The sequence below is a fragment of the Manis pentadactyla genome, chromosome 10 (genome assembly GCF_030020395.1).
Source record: "Manis pentadactyla isolate mManPen7 chromosome 10, mManPen7.hap1, whole genome shotgun sequence".
Classification (NCBI taxonomy): Eukaryota; Metazoa; Chordata; class Mammalia; order Pholidota; family Manidae; genus Manis; species Manis pentadactyla.
In genome coordinates this window covers 18,496,564-18,514,752 of record NC_080028.1, presented here as the reverse complement: position 1 = coordinate 18,514,752, position 18,189 = coordinate 18,496,564, and the positions used below count along the sequence as shown (strand labels likewise).

Below are 18,189 nucleotides of genomic sequence, written 5' to 3'. Positions count from 1 at the left end.
TTTTTTTTTCATAGAATGAAATATGAAATGTAAAAGTTTAATTTTTTAAAGATCTAAGTTTATTTAAAAAGCTAATTATAAGTACATTTATGGATAGGGATAGGATGCAGTTCAATTGAACTAGATATATTTAAGAAACAACTTATAGCATTTAAGAATTAAGTGTCATGCATTCAAATAAAGCAAGTATTTGTTGTTTGTAGGGATGAAATATGAGATGATAAAATAAAAAGTAATATGACAGTAGTATAGCTGTTGCTTGTTAATCATTTAGAGCATTTTTATAGTAATTTTTCCTTTTGTGGTAATTTATAGCATTGTTTTATAGCAAATCATGAATTTTTGAATATCTTTAGCTATTTTTAAAGTTTATTGTAAAATTATCTTATGTAATAATACTAAATATTACATAATTCCTTCCCTCTTTTCATCTTGCATAACAGAAGGTGTAAATTCATCTGTTGGAAGACCAATAATTGGAAAAAATTCTGGAAATGTTCATCTGGACAGAAGTAAAAATGAAAAAGAAGGAAGAAAGTCAAGTCGTCAGACAGGAAATAAAAACTCAAAAAGAAAACAGGTTGATTTGAATGATGAAAATAATCTCTGCAATAATGGGAATGAACCATGTGAACATAAAAATATTAAGATATGTAAGACATTAAATGATGTCTTGCAAAATAAATTGGATGGCAAACTCTCCCGAGTAGCAAAAAGCAAGAAGTGCTCTGCCAAGGACAAGCTGATTACTGGCCAGGCAAAGTTAACTCAGTTTTTCAGACTGTGAATTTGTGTTTTATGTGCTTTAGATTTCTGTATATATAAAACCATTTACCAAAGACATCTACTTAATTTTTAGGAGAACAGGTAAAATTATGATGCTTTATTATTTTGGTCTGGAGTTTGTGTAAGGTTATTAACATGTTAAGCATTGTTTAAAAAAATACTAGTAAGTCATAATGATGCAGAATATTCACAAAAGTTTAATGCACAGATAAAGCATATCATTTAGGTTGCTGATATATCTTAATATTACTTTCTTTTAAAACAGACATTGAAAATATGAATCATAGTAACTTTAAGGGCTTTTCCCCCCATAGGCAATTAAATGATTTTGTTTTCTTCTGAAAAGATGATGTGGACCAGCAGGTATCAGATTTGCCAACAAGGTCGATAGACTCTTCCCAGCATACACCTGAGCACTGAAGGAAAGGAAAAAAAAGTTTAAATTGTTTAAAGAATCATTATTATCACATCAAATTTCTTAGAAATAAAAGAATGGATCTAGTATAGCTAAGTGAGTGACAATACAATACAAAATTACAATAACTAATTAAGTGCTTTTAAATCCCACATCTTTGGCAGGGGTCATTTAATAGCAAGTGTAATTGAACCATGGTCTTAACTGAATTTTGTTACGGTTAGATCCAAATTCAGTTAAACTCAAGAGTTCTATTTTAGGGTAAGATACAATAATATGGTAAGATATAAAAATTAAATTTTAAAAAGACTACTCACTGTCAAAATCTCTTCTTCCTATAGGAAATTTAGCTGAGTTTTCTTCATCTCCAATTTCTCTCTTTTCTTGTGTTGGTTCAGTATTCTGAACTCTATTCTCAGCTGGAAATCCTTTTAGTGTAAGATAAGGTTTTATAGCCAGATTCAGTGGCAGACCATGATTTAAGAAATTGTATTTGGAGCCTGCATTCTGTAAAGAAAAGGTTGATTTGTATTTTAGCTGTCTTACTCGGAATGGAATTATAATGCAATTGTATAATATTCTCATCAATCAGTTCAAAGATGCTCTGCAATGTTTTAGATCTTTAAAAGTACCGTAGGTACAGGTCTTTGGGGAAAAAGATCCTTTTGAGTAAGAGGTGTTGTCCAGGATGAAAGAACAACCTGGTATGTATGAAGTTTCAACAGTCGGTCTAATGCATATTGTGACTATTTGCTCATACTTCTGTTTATAAAATAGAAGCATCGATTTTACTTTCAAAGGATTCATAAAAATCATCCAAATTTCCACATTGCCACTTACCTTTGAATTTTTGTTTTCCTCATCATTCATGAAACTGCTCTCATCATTTTTATATTGTTCCAGAGAAGGAGCAATGACTGTTTTTTGTGCAGTATCTTCCTTCTGAACGGCTTTCCCCAGCCTGAATGTGTTAAATACCATGTCATCTTCTAAATTTCTAATAGACTTGGTTGCTGAAAGTAAAATGCCTTGAGAAAACAAAGAAAAAGTTAGCATTAATATGTAGGAAGAGGGACTCATTTTTACCATTCTAGTTTGATGTTCGCACAGAGTCAAAGATGTGTAAATTGAAGAAAAATTTCTCAGTTAACCTGCTTTGTAAATGATTCCTACCTTTATATATTTTGTAGCTTGAATAGAAAGCCCTTCAAAGACTTAAACTTTCATCACTTTAGAAATGATTCATCTGATAGAGGCTAACCTTTTGTGTAACTGCTAATGCCTACATTGTTTTGGTTTTAGTGGCATATTGTTTATTTTGAGTGTGAATTTCCTCAGAATCTGATTAAGATCCTTGGTAGAACACTTTCTTTTGAGTAGATTATAGTCTCTTGAAAATGGTTTGTTTTTAAGGAAGACCACAGGACATCAGGCTTTCCATATTCTTATTGTTTCCTTCTGTATATTTTCTGATTAAGATATTAAAACTAAAATTATTTCACTCAAGGATGATAAGGATAAAAGTTTTATTTACTTTTAATCCGGATTAAATTGAACTAATCTTCAAAAAGGATTTTCTCCCATAAATCTTGATATGGTCTTTGGTGATGTAATAATTATGCCTGTCATTGTGAACAAAAAGCTGATCATGCTCTAGCTAAAACTGACCTGTCAGTTGTGTTTTATCTCTTCATTTACAAAAGAATATTTCTGATATTTATTAATGAATTTAGCAATTAATAGGAACCTTAAGAGAATATTTAGGTACTCTGTAAATAAATATCAATGTTGGATGTTGAGTATGTTGTATGCTTGTAATAAAACATTTCAGATATCTTTTCTCATTTTGACCCCACCAAGTTAAGAGACTATATTTTTGTATATGTATTTCTGGTACATAGGTGCAAATTTTCCTAGGGTATGTTCCTACGTATGGAATTTCTGGGTCATGGAGTATGTACAACTAGCTTTACTAATGCCAAAATGTTTACAGAATAGTAGTCGTCAGTTTAAGCTCGCACCAGCTCCCATTGCTCCATTGAACCATTTATGGTTCCTTTGATATAAAATGCCTTTAAAAAAAGAATCTTGTCCATTTTTCTATTGGGTTGCTTCTCTTACTCATTTGGTTTATGGGAGTTTTTTGTATATCCTGAATATTAATTCTTTGTTAGTTATTTGTGTTTTAAGTATCTTTCTCGCTTGAGTTGTCTTTTCAATTCCTTTATGTCTTTTGGTGAAATTGCTTAACTCTAATGTTTTAATTTCTTTTTTTTCTCTCTTTATGGTTAGTATCTTTAATATACTGTTATTTAGAAATCCTTCCCAACCTTGAGATCATTAACATATTTTTGTGTATTTAAATGTTTTGACGTTCACATTTAAATTCTTAATTCATTTAGAATTTTTGTGTATGATAAAAGATAGACATAAAATTTTACTTTTTCCAAATATCCTTACATATTTCTTGAATAATTCATTGTGTCCCAACTAATCTGCAGTGCCATTTTTGGAGTATATCAAATTTCCATATATGTGTGGGTCTTTCCTGGATTCTCTAGTCCACTGCTAAATACAGTCTTAATCATTATAACCTTAAAATAATTTTTGTTATCGGTAGGTCAAATTTCTCAGCCCCCTACTCACCCACTAGTTTTTCATCTCCAGCAGTTCCTTGGCTATTTTTATCCATTTCTTTTTCATATAAATCTTAACATCAGCTTCTCAGATTCTGAGAAACTTGAATGGGAATTTGAAGGGAATTGCATTCATTCTGTAGATTAATTTTGGAGGGTAATTGACACCCTTAAGATAACTTAATTTCTTATCCATGAACATAGTTCTTTTCCATATTAATTTAAATTTTCTTAATCTTTTAATAACATTTGGTTGTTTTCTTTATAAAGGTCTAGCATAACGTTTGTTGAAGGAATTATATTTCTTTGTAATTATAATTAAACTCCTCATTTTTAGTTATTATAAATGGTATCTTAAAAAATTCACCTTTCTAGCATTATTTCTAGTCTGTACATATGAAATTGGTTTTTATGTAGTGCTTTTGTATACAAAAAAAACTTCCTGAATTCTTTTTAGCTCCAAATAGTTTACAAATGTGTTATTTCTTTGGGGTTGTCCATGAAGAAATTGATATAAATAATAAAATAATGGCATTTTATTTCCTCCTTACAAGTCCTTCTATATGTGTATGTGCGTTTGTGTATGTGAGTTTGTGTGGCTATCCAAGTGAGCATGCACACTGACCAAAACCTCCAGTAAATGTTGGAAATGGAGATAACAGACATCTTGATTACTGAATTTAAAGAGAATGTTTTAATATTTCACCACTGAACATGATGTTTGCTTTAGGATTTTTATAGACACTCTTTATAATTTGTGAGATGTTCTCTTCTATTTTTGGCTTACTAGTAGTTTTTATCATGAATTGTGGAATGTTATTGAACACTTCTTTTGCCATCTATGGAGATGATCATATCCTTTCCTCCTTGTCTTTAATTTAGTAAATTAAATGAAGAGATTCTTTTCATGCTATATTAACCATGTGTTCATGAAACAAATGTTTTACAAATATTGGATTCAATTTAGTAGTATTTGATTTACATTTATTGTCATAAGTGAGATCTATCTGTTATTTCCCTTTCTTATACTACCTTCATTTATCTTGGCATTAAGGTTGTATTAGCTTCATAAAGTGAACCGGGGAGCAAATTTCTTTTTGCCTCTGAAAAACTGTTTGGGCTTGGTGTTTTCTTGGTGGCCTTTTTTTTTTTAATGATTGATTGGTTTTCTTCAGTGTAGGAACATTCAGCCTGTTTCTTATTTAGTCTGTTTTAGGAAGTCAAAATATTGTAGAAGTTGCCTATTTCACTTGTTTTCAAATTTGCTAGTATAAAGTTACAATATTTTCTTCTAAATATTTTAAGCCTTGAAGTTGCATATCATTCTAATTATGCTTATTTGTGATCTATTGGTCTCTACCTGTCTCTTCTCCACCCCTTTTTTCAATCAGGCTTGGTAGAGGTTTATTGATTTTGTTAGCCTTTCCAAAAAACTTCTGGTTTTTGTTGATCTTTAGTATTTTTTTTCTATTTCATCAATTTCTGCTTTTTATTATTTCTTTGAGGTTTATTTTGCTATTTTCCTAACTTCCTAAATTGAAGGAATAACTTGTTAATATTTAGACTTTTTAAAGTATTCAGGCATTTAAAGCTATACATTTTCCTTTATGTATCATTTTTGTTAAGTCCAACAATTTTGATAGGAAGGAAATTCAATGTTTAATTCTAAGTTTTTATAATTTTTATTATTTTTTCTTGCTTGAACACCAGTTATTTAGATTTTTTAGCATTCCAAATGTGTGGAATTGAAATTTTGGGGGAAGGAGTCACAAGTTCCAATCAAACTGGGTTGTTGTCAGAAATCTCGGTCTATAAATTATAGAGTATTTGAAATCTGCATTGGGTTGAATAGCATATAATTAATTATTTTCAACTGCTTTTGATGTACAAATAACAATTTTATATGGTTCAACTTAGAGGAACTTTCCTTATGGCCTAGTATCTTCACTTTGCATAAAAGTTCAATTTATCCTTGAAAAGAAAATGTATACATTATTATTGAGAGCAGGATTCTATATGTGTCCATAAGATGAAACTTGATAATATGTTGTTTGAATCTTGTATATTTTATTGATTTTTTTGTCTGCATGAACTGTCAACTGCTGAGAGAGATACTTGCAAATCTTTCACTGTGATAATGGACTTACCTGATTCTTTTTGAAGTTTGCAATTTTTACTTCATTAATTTTGAGCTTATGATATTAGGACATCCAAATTGGAAATGTTTTTGTCTTCCTCATAAACTGTACCAGGTATCATGACCCTCTCTAGGAATATATAAATTATTATCACTTTTTCTGTATCTTTATGTTTTAGACATGTCTATTGTAAATATCATATAGCTGAGTTTGGAATATTTAGTTTGACAATCATTGTCTTTTACTTGGAGAGTTTAGTCCATTTACATTTATTCCATTTATTGAATTATTGAGGTTCTATTATTACTATCTTACTTTGTGATTTTTATTTGTTTGAATATGTAACTCCCCCACCCCCCTACCCCTTGCTCTCTGGTTTGAATTTAATCTATTTTTCATTCTTTTAGAGGGTACCCTAGACATTTTAATATCATCTTTGGTTATTTACATTTAAAGTTAATCAGTATTTATGTCCTCCTCCCAAATAATGTGAAGACCTAGAATCCTTAACTTGTGTCAGTACTATTCTTAATTTTACATGTCATTATTTTCTAAGCTTTAAGTTCTATCTTGATTTTTTAAATGAAAAAAATTAGAGATTATTTATTGTTTTATATTTAATATAAATATTAAATTATATAGTTTATATAGTTAATGTTTGTTTACATTTACCTACGAGTTTACTATTTTTTCTCACCATTTTTATATTTGATCTTCCTTTGACAACCATCTATTTTCTTTCTGAAGTTCATCATTTTGAAGTATACTAACTTAGATGCTAACTTAAGAGTAGTCTGTTTCTAATGCACTAAGTTTTGTTTTATTTTAATTAAATGTATTTTACTATTCTTGAAAAATAATTTCAGTTGATTATACAACTATTCAGTTGACAACTATTTTCTCTTTGTACTTTATTATTGTTTCAGTTTCTGATTTTCATTGTTACTGCTGAGAATTAAGCTGTCAGTTTTAATCTTGATTCCTTTATTGGTAATCTATATTCTATCTGGCTGCTTTAAAAATTTTGTCTTTGGCTTTGATGTTCCTTAGTTTTACATGATGTGTCTGAATCTATTTTAATTTATGCAGGTTTTGATTCTTGAATCTGAGGACTGATGTTTTTTATAAATTCTGGAAAAATTAGTAGTTATTATTTTTTTGAATATTGCCCCTCCCCTGTTTTATTTCTCATTCTGGAGTTACTAATAGATAGATATTGTGCCTGCCTGCTCACTCTATCCTCTTGTCTTATAACCTCTCTTTGTTAGTTTCTCTTTCTCTGTCTGTGCTGTATTTTAAGTAATTTCTTCAGAGTTATATTCCAGTTCACCAGTGCACTTTCATTTGTATCTAATCTGCCATTTATCCTGTGTATTGGGCTTTTAGTTTCACATATTTTTTTTACTTTTAAAAAAATTCTAGTTGGTTCCTTTTCAGATCTGCCTGGTCAGTTATGGTTTTCTATTTTATATTCAGCACTTTTTAAATTTCTTCATGTATTGTTTTAAATATATTAAACATTTATTTTTAATTTTGAACACATTTGATATTTATATCTATTCCAGAATCTGCTGTCCTTGTCTTATTCTGCACTTTGTTATTTCTACTCATAGTGAGTTCTTCATGTGTTCAGTGAATTTTCATTTTGTGCATATATTCATTGAACTATATCTAAAGGAATCCTTGAAACTCCTGTGTTTGCTTCTGCCAGGCACCTGGAACCCTTCCAGTCCAGGCCCACTTGAAAATTTCTGTTTGAGGCTTTTCAGGCCACAGAGTCAGTTCAAATACCAAACTAAGTGATTATGCCTTTGCCATTAGGAATTCTTGAGACAATATATGTATTTTTTCTTTTTCCCCCTTCTTCATTCCTGGAGTTATTCCAAACACAGGCACATTTCCTCCTACTAGCTGGATTTTTTTTCTAATTTACTTCCTTATAGGGGTTCCTAGCTTTACGTGGGAGTTCCTGATCTGGGTCCTAAGCTTTGTCTTCTATCCCAACACATGTGGATCATTAAAACCAGGTGCTAGGCCACCAGGAATTCACAGAATCTCTCAAAGCAAATGCTGGTTCTAACCCTTGTTAACCCCTGTGGAATATTGCACTTTTTCTTTTCTGGCCTATGGTTTCCCTTATTTTACCATCTGGCCAGCTATACTTTACAGAAGTTGTTTCATCTAGCATTTAAAGGTGTTTCTTACTGAGAGGCATTTTCCACCTCTCAGGTTGTTGGAAACTAATGTCTCAATTCATTCTTTAGTGGAAAATTCTCTCTGTTAAAGAATTTGAATTCATTTGTAGAAAATGTATATGTATTGTACTGTAAGTCTGGGGAGAGGAAATCCGGTGCAAAATATCTCTAAAAAGTGAAATCAGTCAAAGGGAGAAATAAAGTTTAAAATCTGTTTATTGCTCACAAACCGCAGTCTGGGGCCGTTTCTCTCTTTCCTGCTCCCGGAGAAGCCAAAAACCAGCCCTCCCCCTCACCTCTCAGGTACAGATAAGCTCTCCCTTGCCCAGGTAAATACCCACTGATATGGAGATGAACTTCTCTCCATCCCTGAGGAATGATGCAAATGCATTAAAGCCATACTTCTTTGCACCACTGAACACCTATTTGATATGCAGATGTACTAAAGCCAGGTGAGATATTCTGGAAATGTTACAATTTTACCCACATGTGTATTAAGTTATTTTCTTTTAAACTCTTGTGTTATGAGGCTATATATTTCAGGTACTTAAATGGTACTGTTTAATATTCTGATTTCTTTAAAGTATATTTTATCAGAGATGGCATAGTCAGCTGCTGATTCTCTTAGGGACTGTTTAAATCTTATTAAGCATATGTTTTCTGAGAGTGTATTTATGAATAAAAGGCTCTAAAATCCTCTGATTTCTTTCCTTTTAGAGATTTTTTAAATCTTTTTGATGTTAGTTGTGCCGTGGTTTGTTTCCCAGGGTTTGAACCTGCCTTGGATGTGGCTGTTCAATTAACAAAAGTTCTTTTTAATTGTAAGCTTTCTTATTTGCTGCTGTTCTGCAAGTGTAATAAATATTTGTAGTAATGTATTTTGTTTTACATTTCCACTGGATGAATTGGGTTTGGCTGATCTTCATCCAAAATTGGGACCAAATCTAAACCATTTTGACAGCTTAGAAAAGTTAGTTAATATTTTCCTTTATTTTTCTTAAATTGTCATAGCCTTTGAACATTATGAGGTTTTCCCTTAACCATTTAATTATGGAAATAGTTCCCAATTTTTTAAAATCATAACTTTTAAAGAAAAAATTGGTTTCTCTGATGTGCAATGGAGCAGAGATTTCTTTTCGATTGATGCTGAAAATTAAGTGTCCCCAAGTGGCAGGAAGGAACTTTGATGAAGAAAACTATTGCCAGATGGGCATGGGTGGTTCAGAAAACCTTGGAAAGGCAAAAGGTTTGTATCATATGTGATTGTCATTTTCCGAAGAACTACTACTAACACCAAATATTTGTAGATCACTTTATCAACATTCTCTTTTCTCCAATTAACATATCTTTGCCATGTGATGCCAGTAAATTCAATGCAGATGAAATAGGGATTGATCATTGTTTTACTGAGAATCTTTAATTTCTAAGGCTAATTTTGTGAGTCTAAAAGCCAAGATTTATCACTTAAATGATCAAAAGATTAAGAAAAGTTAGAATTCCTTCTCATTTATAGTGAATAGCCCATATATCTCCAGCTATTCTATCAGCAATATTTTACTACATTTGGTGTCTGTCTTTCCATTAATCATCTTTTAATGCATTTCAAAATGTATTACACATATCAGTACACTGTCCATTAAATACATCAACTAGAATTTAATCTTTGTTTATAATTTTTCTTTTTAGGTAAAATATATTTAAAAATTAAAGTATATAAATCATAAGTGTACATTTGCCAAGTTTTGACAAATGTGTACATGTATGTATCCCCAATTCCTTTCAAGATAAGATGTTGCCCAGAAAGTTATCTCTTGCCTTTTCATAGTTAATTGCCATTATTTTCCTGCCTCTATTCCTAACCTGAACCCCTTGCTCTGAGGCAATCAGTGTTAATGATTTTTTACTCTGTGAATTAGTTTTTCTTGTTCTGGAATCATGCAATATGAAGTCTCTTTTGTAAGGCCTCTTTCACTCAGCATGTTTGACATTCATCTGTGATGTGTGAATTAATAGTTCCATTTTATTACCATTGTATGGATATATTACAATTGCTTTATCTGTTTTTCTATTGATGGACTTTTGAGTTGTATCCAGTTTTTGCTGTTACAAATAAGGCTGCTGTGAAAATTTTTGTACAAGTCTTTTTGTGGACCTGTGCTTTTGTTTCTCCTGGATAAATACCTAGGAATGAAATTGCTGGGTCATAGTGGTAGAGTAGATAGAAGCCAGATGTGAGCAGGGAGGAGGGAAATGCGGACTAGAGCAGCTGACATGGAAGCAGCAACTGGATTTGGTTGTTAACAAGCCTAAACTGGTCAAAAACTGGTCAAGACTGAGAGAAGGGAGAAGAATGAATCCAGATTGAGGTGGTCGCTTATTATACCCTCATTACCATGACACTGTGGTTTTGATCCCCCTTGCTGGGGACAACTGCCATGACAGTTCCAGTGAGAACCAAATATAGTCATAAACTCCCCCGCCCTGCATGAGGGTGCAGTAAGCTGAAATTCTGGATGACTCTGCCTGTCCTCTGTCTTCCCACATATTAAATATTCATTTCTCTTCACATAAGAGCTTCAGATTATCCTTGGGGTGACTCATTCTTGAGTCTGCCCATGCTCAACTCTCCGTGTACTTTTGCTTTTCATTAAGCTCTTATTTTCCAACAAACCAAAGCTCAAACACTTTTGTGTCTGTCCTTGAATTCTTTCTCCAGATAAGACCAAGAAACCTGCATCTTGTGACAGTGGGGTATATATATATATATGTTTAATTTTATAAGAAATTTCCAGGTTATTTTCCAAAGTGATCATTTTACCAACAATGTATCACAGCTTCAGTTGCTCCACATCCTTACCAACATTTAATGCCAGTCTTAATTCTAGCCATTTTGGTAGATAAATAGTGGTATCTCAGTTGTGGCTTTAATGTGCATTGCCATGCTAACTAATGATGTTGAATACTTTTTCATGTGCTTATTAGCTATTCAACATAGCTTCTTTTGTGAAGTGTATGTTTAAATCTTTTGCTCGTTTTGGAGGAAGGAATGTTTCTTTTTATTATTGAGTTATAGGAGTTTTCATATATCCTGAGTACCAGTCCTTTGCTTTGTGTGTGTGTATGTGTGTATGTGTATGTGTATTATCTTTTAGTCTATCTCCTGAGTATTCATTTTCTTACTTAAGGGTTTTGATGAGCAGAAGTTCTTAATTTTGGTTGTCAGTTCCTTCTTTTATCATAGGATACTTTCTGTGTCCTGAGAAACCTTTGCTTACCTCCAAGACATGAAGATATTCCCCTGTGTTTCCTCTAAAAGCTTTATGTTTTAGCTTCTACATTTATGTCTATAATTCACACTTGTTAGTTTTTGTATAAGGTGGGAGTGTGAGGTATAAATTAAGTTTTTTTGTTTTTGTTTTTGTCCTTTTTTTTCTTTTTCATATGGGTATCTAGCTGGTTAGGCACCATTTATTGAAGAGATTTTTCTTCCCCCATTGTGTGGCTTTGGTGATTTTGTCAAAAATTGAATGACCAAAAGTGCGACCTGTTTTTGGGCCCTCTGCTTTGTTTGTTGAATTTATTGTTCTTAATCTCAGTGCATTATTTTGATTACTGTAATTTTATAGTGATACTGGGGTCAAGAATGTAAATGGCTCAACTTGATTCATTTTCAAGACTACGTTGTATATTCTATGTCTCAACAAATTTTATATTTTTTATATTTGAAATTGAGTATATTCTTTCATCACACAGGAACTCAACTAGAAATCAACAAAAAAATAGCTGAAACTATCCACATGTTTAGATATTAAGCAATGAACTTTTGAGTAGTGTGTAGTTCAAGAAGCATTCACAATAGAAATTAGGAGATATTTTGAACTGAAAATAGTGAAAATGTGGCATAACTTGTGGAATTCAGTTAATGTGGTGCTTATAGGGAAATACATAGCTCTAAAATGCATATTTTAGAAAATAAAAAACAGAAAAATCAGTGATCTAAGCCTACATCTTAAGGAATTAGTAAAAGTACAACAAAATAAACCTAAGGAAAATAGAAGGAAAAAGTTACTAAGTGTAAGAACAGGGATCAGTAGAAAGCAATCATGCAATAGAAAACTTTTCCAAAGTCAAAATGTTTGTGTGGGGCAGCAGTCAGGCCTGCAGCTGTTTCACCTTCCCTGCATCCACTTTCAGTTTCTCTGTGATTCCTGGGACAGCTGCGTGTGTGTAGTTCTGTAGAGCACTCGCTGTCCTGCAGGACGTCCATACTATCGATGTCAGATGCAGCAAGATTGAATATGAATTCTGTCTGTCCTCATTGGTTTTAAGTCATGCCTGTGGATTCTACCTTGCCCTTCCCTACTTTACATCCATCTTTCCTTCCCAACTGCCTGCCCTGAGAACTCCAGTATCAGATAGAACAATCATATGGAGACTGCTTAATTAGCTTTCTTAAATGCATGAAATCAAGGCCCTGGAACAAGTTGTGTATATGTTTGTGTGTGTGTGTGTGGTTCTGTTTCTCTGATTGAATCCTGACACATTTCCTTTTTTCATGAGTCTAGCATAAACTTGGTACCAAAACCTGGTAAGGATACTACAAAAAGGGGAAATTATAGACCAATCTTTCTCACAAATAAAAAAATCCCAAATATTATCAAATATAACCCATTTATGTGGAAGAGATCATATTTCATGACTAGGTGAGGTTTATTTCAGAAAAGTGGTTTAACTTTAAGAAATCAATTTAAAAAAAATTTTAAAAAAAGAAATCAATTAAATTCACCACATTAAATGAATGAAGGAGAAAAAAAACATAATCATCTCAATAAAAACAGAAAAGCACAGTGATCAGCTGTGCCAAATATGAATGAGATAAGAACATGGTGAATGAGATAAGAACAGAGAATCATCTTTGATGTGACCATGTGGTAGTCATTTGTGACCTTGATGAAGTTTCAATGACTGGTAAAGTCTAAACCTCTGTAGGAGAGGTTTAAGAAAGAATGGAAAGAGAATATGCCAACATTTTATGCTGAAGAATGCAGGACAACAGAGCTATGGACAGAAGAGGATATGGCACCAAGGGAAGATTTCTCTTTAAAATGGAAGATAAAGCATGCTAATGAAGAGGAAAGAAGTGACATTGCTGAATTTGTGAGATTCAAATAACAGAAGATTTTATATGCTATTGACAGTGTGGAATAAAAAGGACATTCATACTTTTCCCAACTCTTAAGAATGTTTAGAGGTAAAATGATCAGTGAAATGGAGAAGGCTATATAAGGGTGTTTATTTTTAGCAGGCATAGTAAAATGATTGTACAGGCAAGAGAGGAAGCACAGAAGTGTTTGGAGATGACAGTGTTGGGGTGATAGATGACTAGGGTGTTCAAATTTGGATGGGGAACCAGGACAATAGGTATATGGCAAAGTGAATTTGGCTGGCAAGAGAATCTTGGCACTTCTTTTAGATGGGCGTGGTTGTGTGTGTGTGTGTGTGTGTGTGTGGTCTTATGTAGGAGATGGGGAAGAGTACCTCCGCAGTGGAATTAGATCACACTTCTGAGAGAATTTGAATCTGATTGATGAATTGACTCAAGTCTTTTAGGGAAGAATCAGCTTAGGTCCGTTTTCAATTTGAGGGCTCAGGAGAAATTCAAGGCTTCCAACACTCAGTCTTGTAGAAAGTGCTTAGAGATTCTTCATGGATTTGGGGCTCAGCTGAGTTGTGGAGGCCATAAAGCTCTATGGTTTTGCTCTAACAATGGGGTGGGTAGGGTATCCTGCAGCCATGCTTAATGCAGTGGATTTGTGGGATGGTGGTGGAAGATGTGGGAGAGCTGGTGGTGCTTTACTGGAATTAGTCCAGTGAATATGAGACCAGGTGAGTAGGAACATTGGTATCCTCGAGTTTTGTTCCACTGTTGCAGCTACTAACATGTAAATACTTCTGTTGCTACAGTATGTATTTGAATTATGAGCCTGCCTTGCTTATGGTTTCTTCTTTTTAGTTCATTATGTAAGGATTTGAATTTATCTTTGTCTCTGAATGCTAGTGGACTGGCTGTTTCCCTGAATCTCATTACTGGATGGTATGTTGTTGTTAGTCATATAAGCAGAATTAATAAAATTGTTTCAAGTGCCAATTGTAGAGCCAATTCTGGTGAATCACCAATTTTTAGAGCTTAGACAGGTATCTTGAGAATTACCTAAACCTTAATGCCACAAGTCAACATGTAAGTAACATCAAGAGTTATATGAACATGCTTGAAATTATGTCTTTTACCAAAGTTTTCAATTGCCTTGCAAAGATGATCCTTGGGTATTGTTTTGATTCTTAGCAGTTTTGGAGTAATGTGATAGCATGCTTCCAAAATAACAATCTGATGATAGTTTGCAACACTGGGTTACCATAAAGGATTGTTATATAATATACATTGATTCATAATTTCAGGGTTCTTCACTGTTTTGGTAAATACTTCATCGAGTCTTTGTTGCACATATTAGGAATCTTATGTTTGTAGTCATGGCTGTCTTCAGCTCTCAGACATTCCTGATTATCATATTGAGAACTCCAGACTCTCAAAATGTTTTGAAATGCAGTGATACCTACTATGTAGGATGAATATGAGATTCAATTATTCTATTTCATTTTCCTGTGTTTGGGACAAAAGATGGGACTGGACGGAAGCATCTTGGTATTGGTGTTCATTCCAATCTTTCATTCTGTGCGTGTACAGTTCTCTTTTTTTTTTGCCATCAGAATTTTGTTCATGTTATTCTTCACTCTTAAAATTCTTTCATCTTGTCCCTCCACCTATCTAAATCTAAAATAGCCTTCAAGATGCTTGTCTTTGCGGGTTTCCCTGAGTATTATAGCCAAATCACTTTTTATGAACTCCTACAATACTTACAATAATCATCCTATTTAGAAAATAGTTATTTCTCTTCATTCATCAGTTTATCAAGGCCCTACATATCTACAGATTCTTGTCTTGATGGCTTGAGTTGTTCATTGTTCTCTATATCTGTGCCATGTAACTTTGCCTTCCCACAACTTGACTCTGGTCTCAGGCAGGTATCATGCAAGCAGATCTCTTGAATCAGTCTTGCACACTGGGGATACCCCATTGAATTTCTGCCATCATCGAAGAACACTCTCCTGCTAGCCTGCTAGAGAGGGGGCCACAGCTGAGGCCATCCTTAATCAGCAGACATCCATTCAAACAGAAGACACAGATCAAGTTCAGTCAAGGTTAACAGAGCTGTCCAGGGGACTTCCAGCTGACTCCAGAAGCACAAGCTACAAACATGAAGTTTTGTGTGTGTATGTTACACAGCATTATTATAGCACTAGGTAATTGATACAAATGCCCTACATGGCTTGGCTCTTGCCTTCCTTGCTAAGTTTATTTCTTATTATTCTCTCCCTTTTTCACCACTCTCCAGCCATACTGGACTTCTTTTTTTTTTTTTCTTGAGGTACTGTAGCATGCACAAATCTCAGTGTACAGTTTGATGAATTTTGATGTGTGTATATACTCATGTAACCATCACCCAGATAAAGATATCAAACATTCTCACTAATTTTTTTCCCCCTTCATCCATTTCACCCATGTCTCCTCTCCCTCCCTATGGCAACCACCAGTCTATTTTCTGTGTTTATGCATCTATTTATGTTTTGTTTTTAGATTCCACATATAAGTGAAATCATAAGGTATTTATCTTTCTCTGTCTGACTTATTTCACTTACCATAATACCCTCTAGGTCCATCCATGTCGCAAATGGCAAGGTTTTATTCTTTGTTATAGCTGAGTAATATTCCACTGTGTACAGGTACTGCATCTTTTTTATCAATTCATCTGTCAGTGTGGCTGCATCTCTCTCTGGTCTTCACATGCCTTCATGTGGTCTTCTCTTCTGTGTCTAACCTCTGTGTGTCTGTTCCTAATATTCTTCTGCCCCTTTCCTATAAGGATTCATATGATGGCATTTAGGGCCCATTAGGATAATCTAGGATTATCTTTTCATTTCAAGGTCCTTAACTTAGTCACATCTGCAAAGATCCTTTTTCCAAATAAGATCATTTACTGGTTACAGGAATTTGACATGTATACCTTCGGGGATTTTTTTTTTTTTTTGCCTCACACAAGTGTAGGTATGACCAACTCTAGCATGTGGGAGGCAGAGTAGCATAGTTTAAGAGCCTGTGCTGTGGAGCCAGAGTGTCTGGGTTTCAATGGCAGTTTTGCCTCTTACTGTATGTGTATGTCCCTGTTAACTTACACTCTCTGTGTTTATTTCCTCTCCTGCAAAATGCAGATAACAATAGTACCTACTTAAGGTTGTGAGAATTAATATGTAAGCACTCAGAAATGGTTCCTGGGACATAGTAAGCATTCAATAAATGTCATTGCACTTGTAAAGCAGTATCTGCTGAGCATTCCCTATGTACCAGGCTTTGTCCCAAGCACATTTCATACTTTAGCTGATTGAATCCTTGCAACAGCCCTATGAGGTAGAGACTAACCCACTTACTCAAGGTCATACATCTACCAAGTGATAGAGGTGAGATTCAAACCCAGACACTCTGTCTCAGGAGTTCAGGCTCTTAACCACCTCATATATAGCTGCTTTGTATGATGCTGCTGTTGTTTTAAAATAATTGATGTGAGATTTCTTTTAGCTATTAACATTTCCTAAAAAACCAGAAGTTTCTACATGACATGTGAATCACAGAGTAGAAATCATGGGTCGATCTTTGTAGCCTTGATTTAAGTTTGGTAGTATAATAGTTTATTAGTCAAGATCTTTTTGTGAAACCTTTTTACCGAGGTAGACTGTGGAGATGCCCTCGCAGATTAAGTTTAGAGATATATGTACATAGAACAAGTTAGCAAGCTTATTGCTGTTTCTCATTTTGCTCAATGCAGAATCACTTGGTATATTTCCACCAGAGGCACCTGCTTATCTACTTTTTGTTGTGGTGGCAGATATCTATGACATCAGCTTTTTACAAGTTGAGTGTATTATATGAACAACTGAAGGTAAAATAGGCCTTTGTGAGAATGAGAAGACCTACTTCTGGTTATTAGAATGTAAGCTAACTGAAGGCAAGGGATTTTGTTTGCTTTTGTTCCATTTTTCCGCTTCCCTATCCCCTCAACAGTCTCTTTTCAATGTAGCATCCAGAGTAGACCTTTGAAAATGCAAGCCAGATCATGTCACTTGATTGAAAACCCTCCAAAGTCTTCCCATTATTCTTAGAATCACATTTAAGGTCCTTATAGTTGTCTGCAGGCCTCTCTTTGGTCTGGTGCCTTCTCTGGCTTTCTGATCTCTTCTGCACTCCTGAGCTTACTCTCTCAGCTCCAGGCATATTGAGCTATTTCTTGTTCCTTGAACTTGCTTTTTCCTTGCCTATTACTTTCTTTTCTCACCCCTTTACCTCTGAGTCCTGTCTCAAATATCTGGTCAGTAAAGTCTTCCCTAGCTTTTCTTCGTCCCTGCTTTCTTTTTCTCCATAGAACTTAGTACCACCTGACATGCTATGTATTTTAATTATGTCTTTGCTGTCTGGCTGTCTCTGCACAGCAAAATGTAGACTTCATGAGGGCAGGGATTTTATCAGTTTGCTCATTGCTGTATCTTTTGTGCTTTAAATAGTGTTTGGCACACAGTAAGCACTCAAGAAATGTATATTGAATAACTGAATGAATGTTCTGCAATGTGACAGTCTGGTTAGCCATCCAGCATTGTTTGAACTGAGTTATGGCTTGCTTATCTAACCTTAGAGAGGTGTTATTTCTGTGGGTTTATCTGTATTCTAAATGTTTGATTTTGTTATCTGAACTTTTAGCATTGTGTGCGTGAAATGCTTTTAGTTCTCTATATAGTTAAAGATGGCTAGACTCTTTTCTACCCTTTCTTTAGTTACAGCTAGGCAGACTAGAATTTCCAGACAAACAACCTGCTTACTGTCTTTCTGGGATTTCTTTTAGTTGTGTATATTTTTT

The 18,189-nt window shown here is 33.8% G+C and overlaps 2 protein-coding genes across 2 annotated transcripts in view; one reads left to right on the top strand and one right to left on the bottom strand.

Moving 5' to 3' along the window:
• Positions 1-5,882, top strand: part of PARPBP (PARP1 binding protein) — a 65,025-nt gene extending 59,143 nt beyond the window's left edge. Inside the window, exon 10 of the mRNA XM_036891251.2 lies at positions 444-5,882. Within this exon, the coding sequence (XP_036747146.2) occupies positions 444-787 (344 nt within the window). The 3' untranslated portion in view covers positions 788-5,882. The remainder of the gene's footprint in view (positions 1-443) is intronic.
• On the bottom strand, positions 1,511-2,290 carry PMCH (pro-melanin concentrating hormone). The gene is made up of 2 exons (XM_036891252.2): positions 2,042-2,290; positions 1,511-1,708 (listed from the first exon to the last, which is right to left on the bottom strand). The coding sequence occupies exons 1-2, from the start codon at positions 2,288-2,290 to the stop codon at positions 1,511-1,513; spliced, it is 447 nt and encodes a 148-aa protein (XP_036747147.2).
• Positions 5,883-18,189: the final 12,307 nt, after the last annotated feature.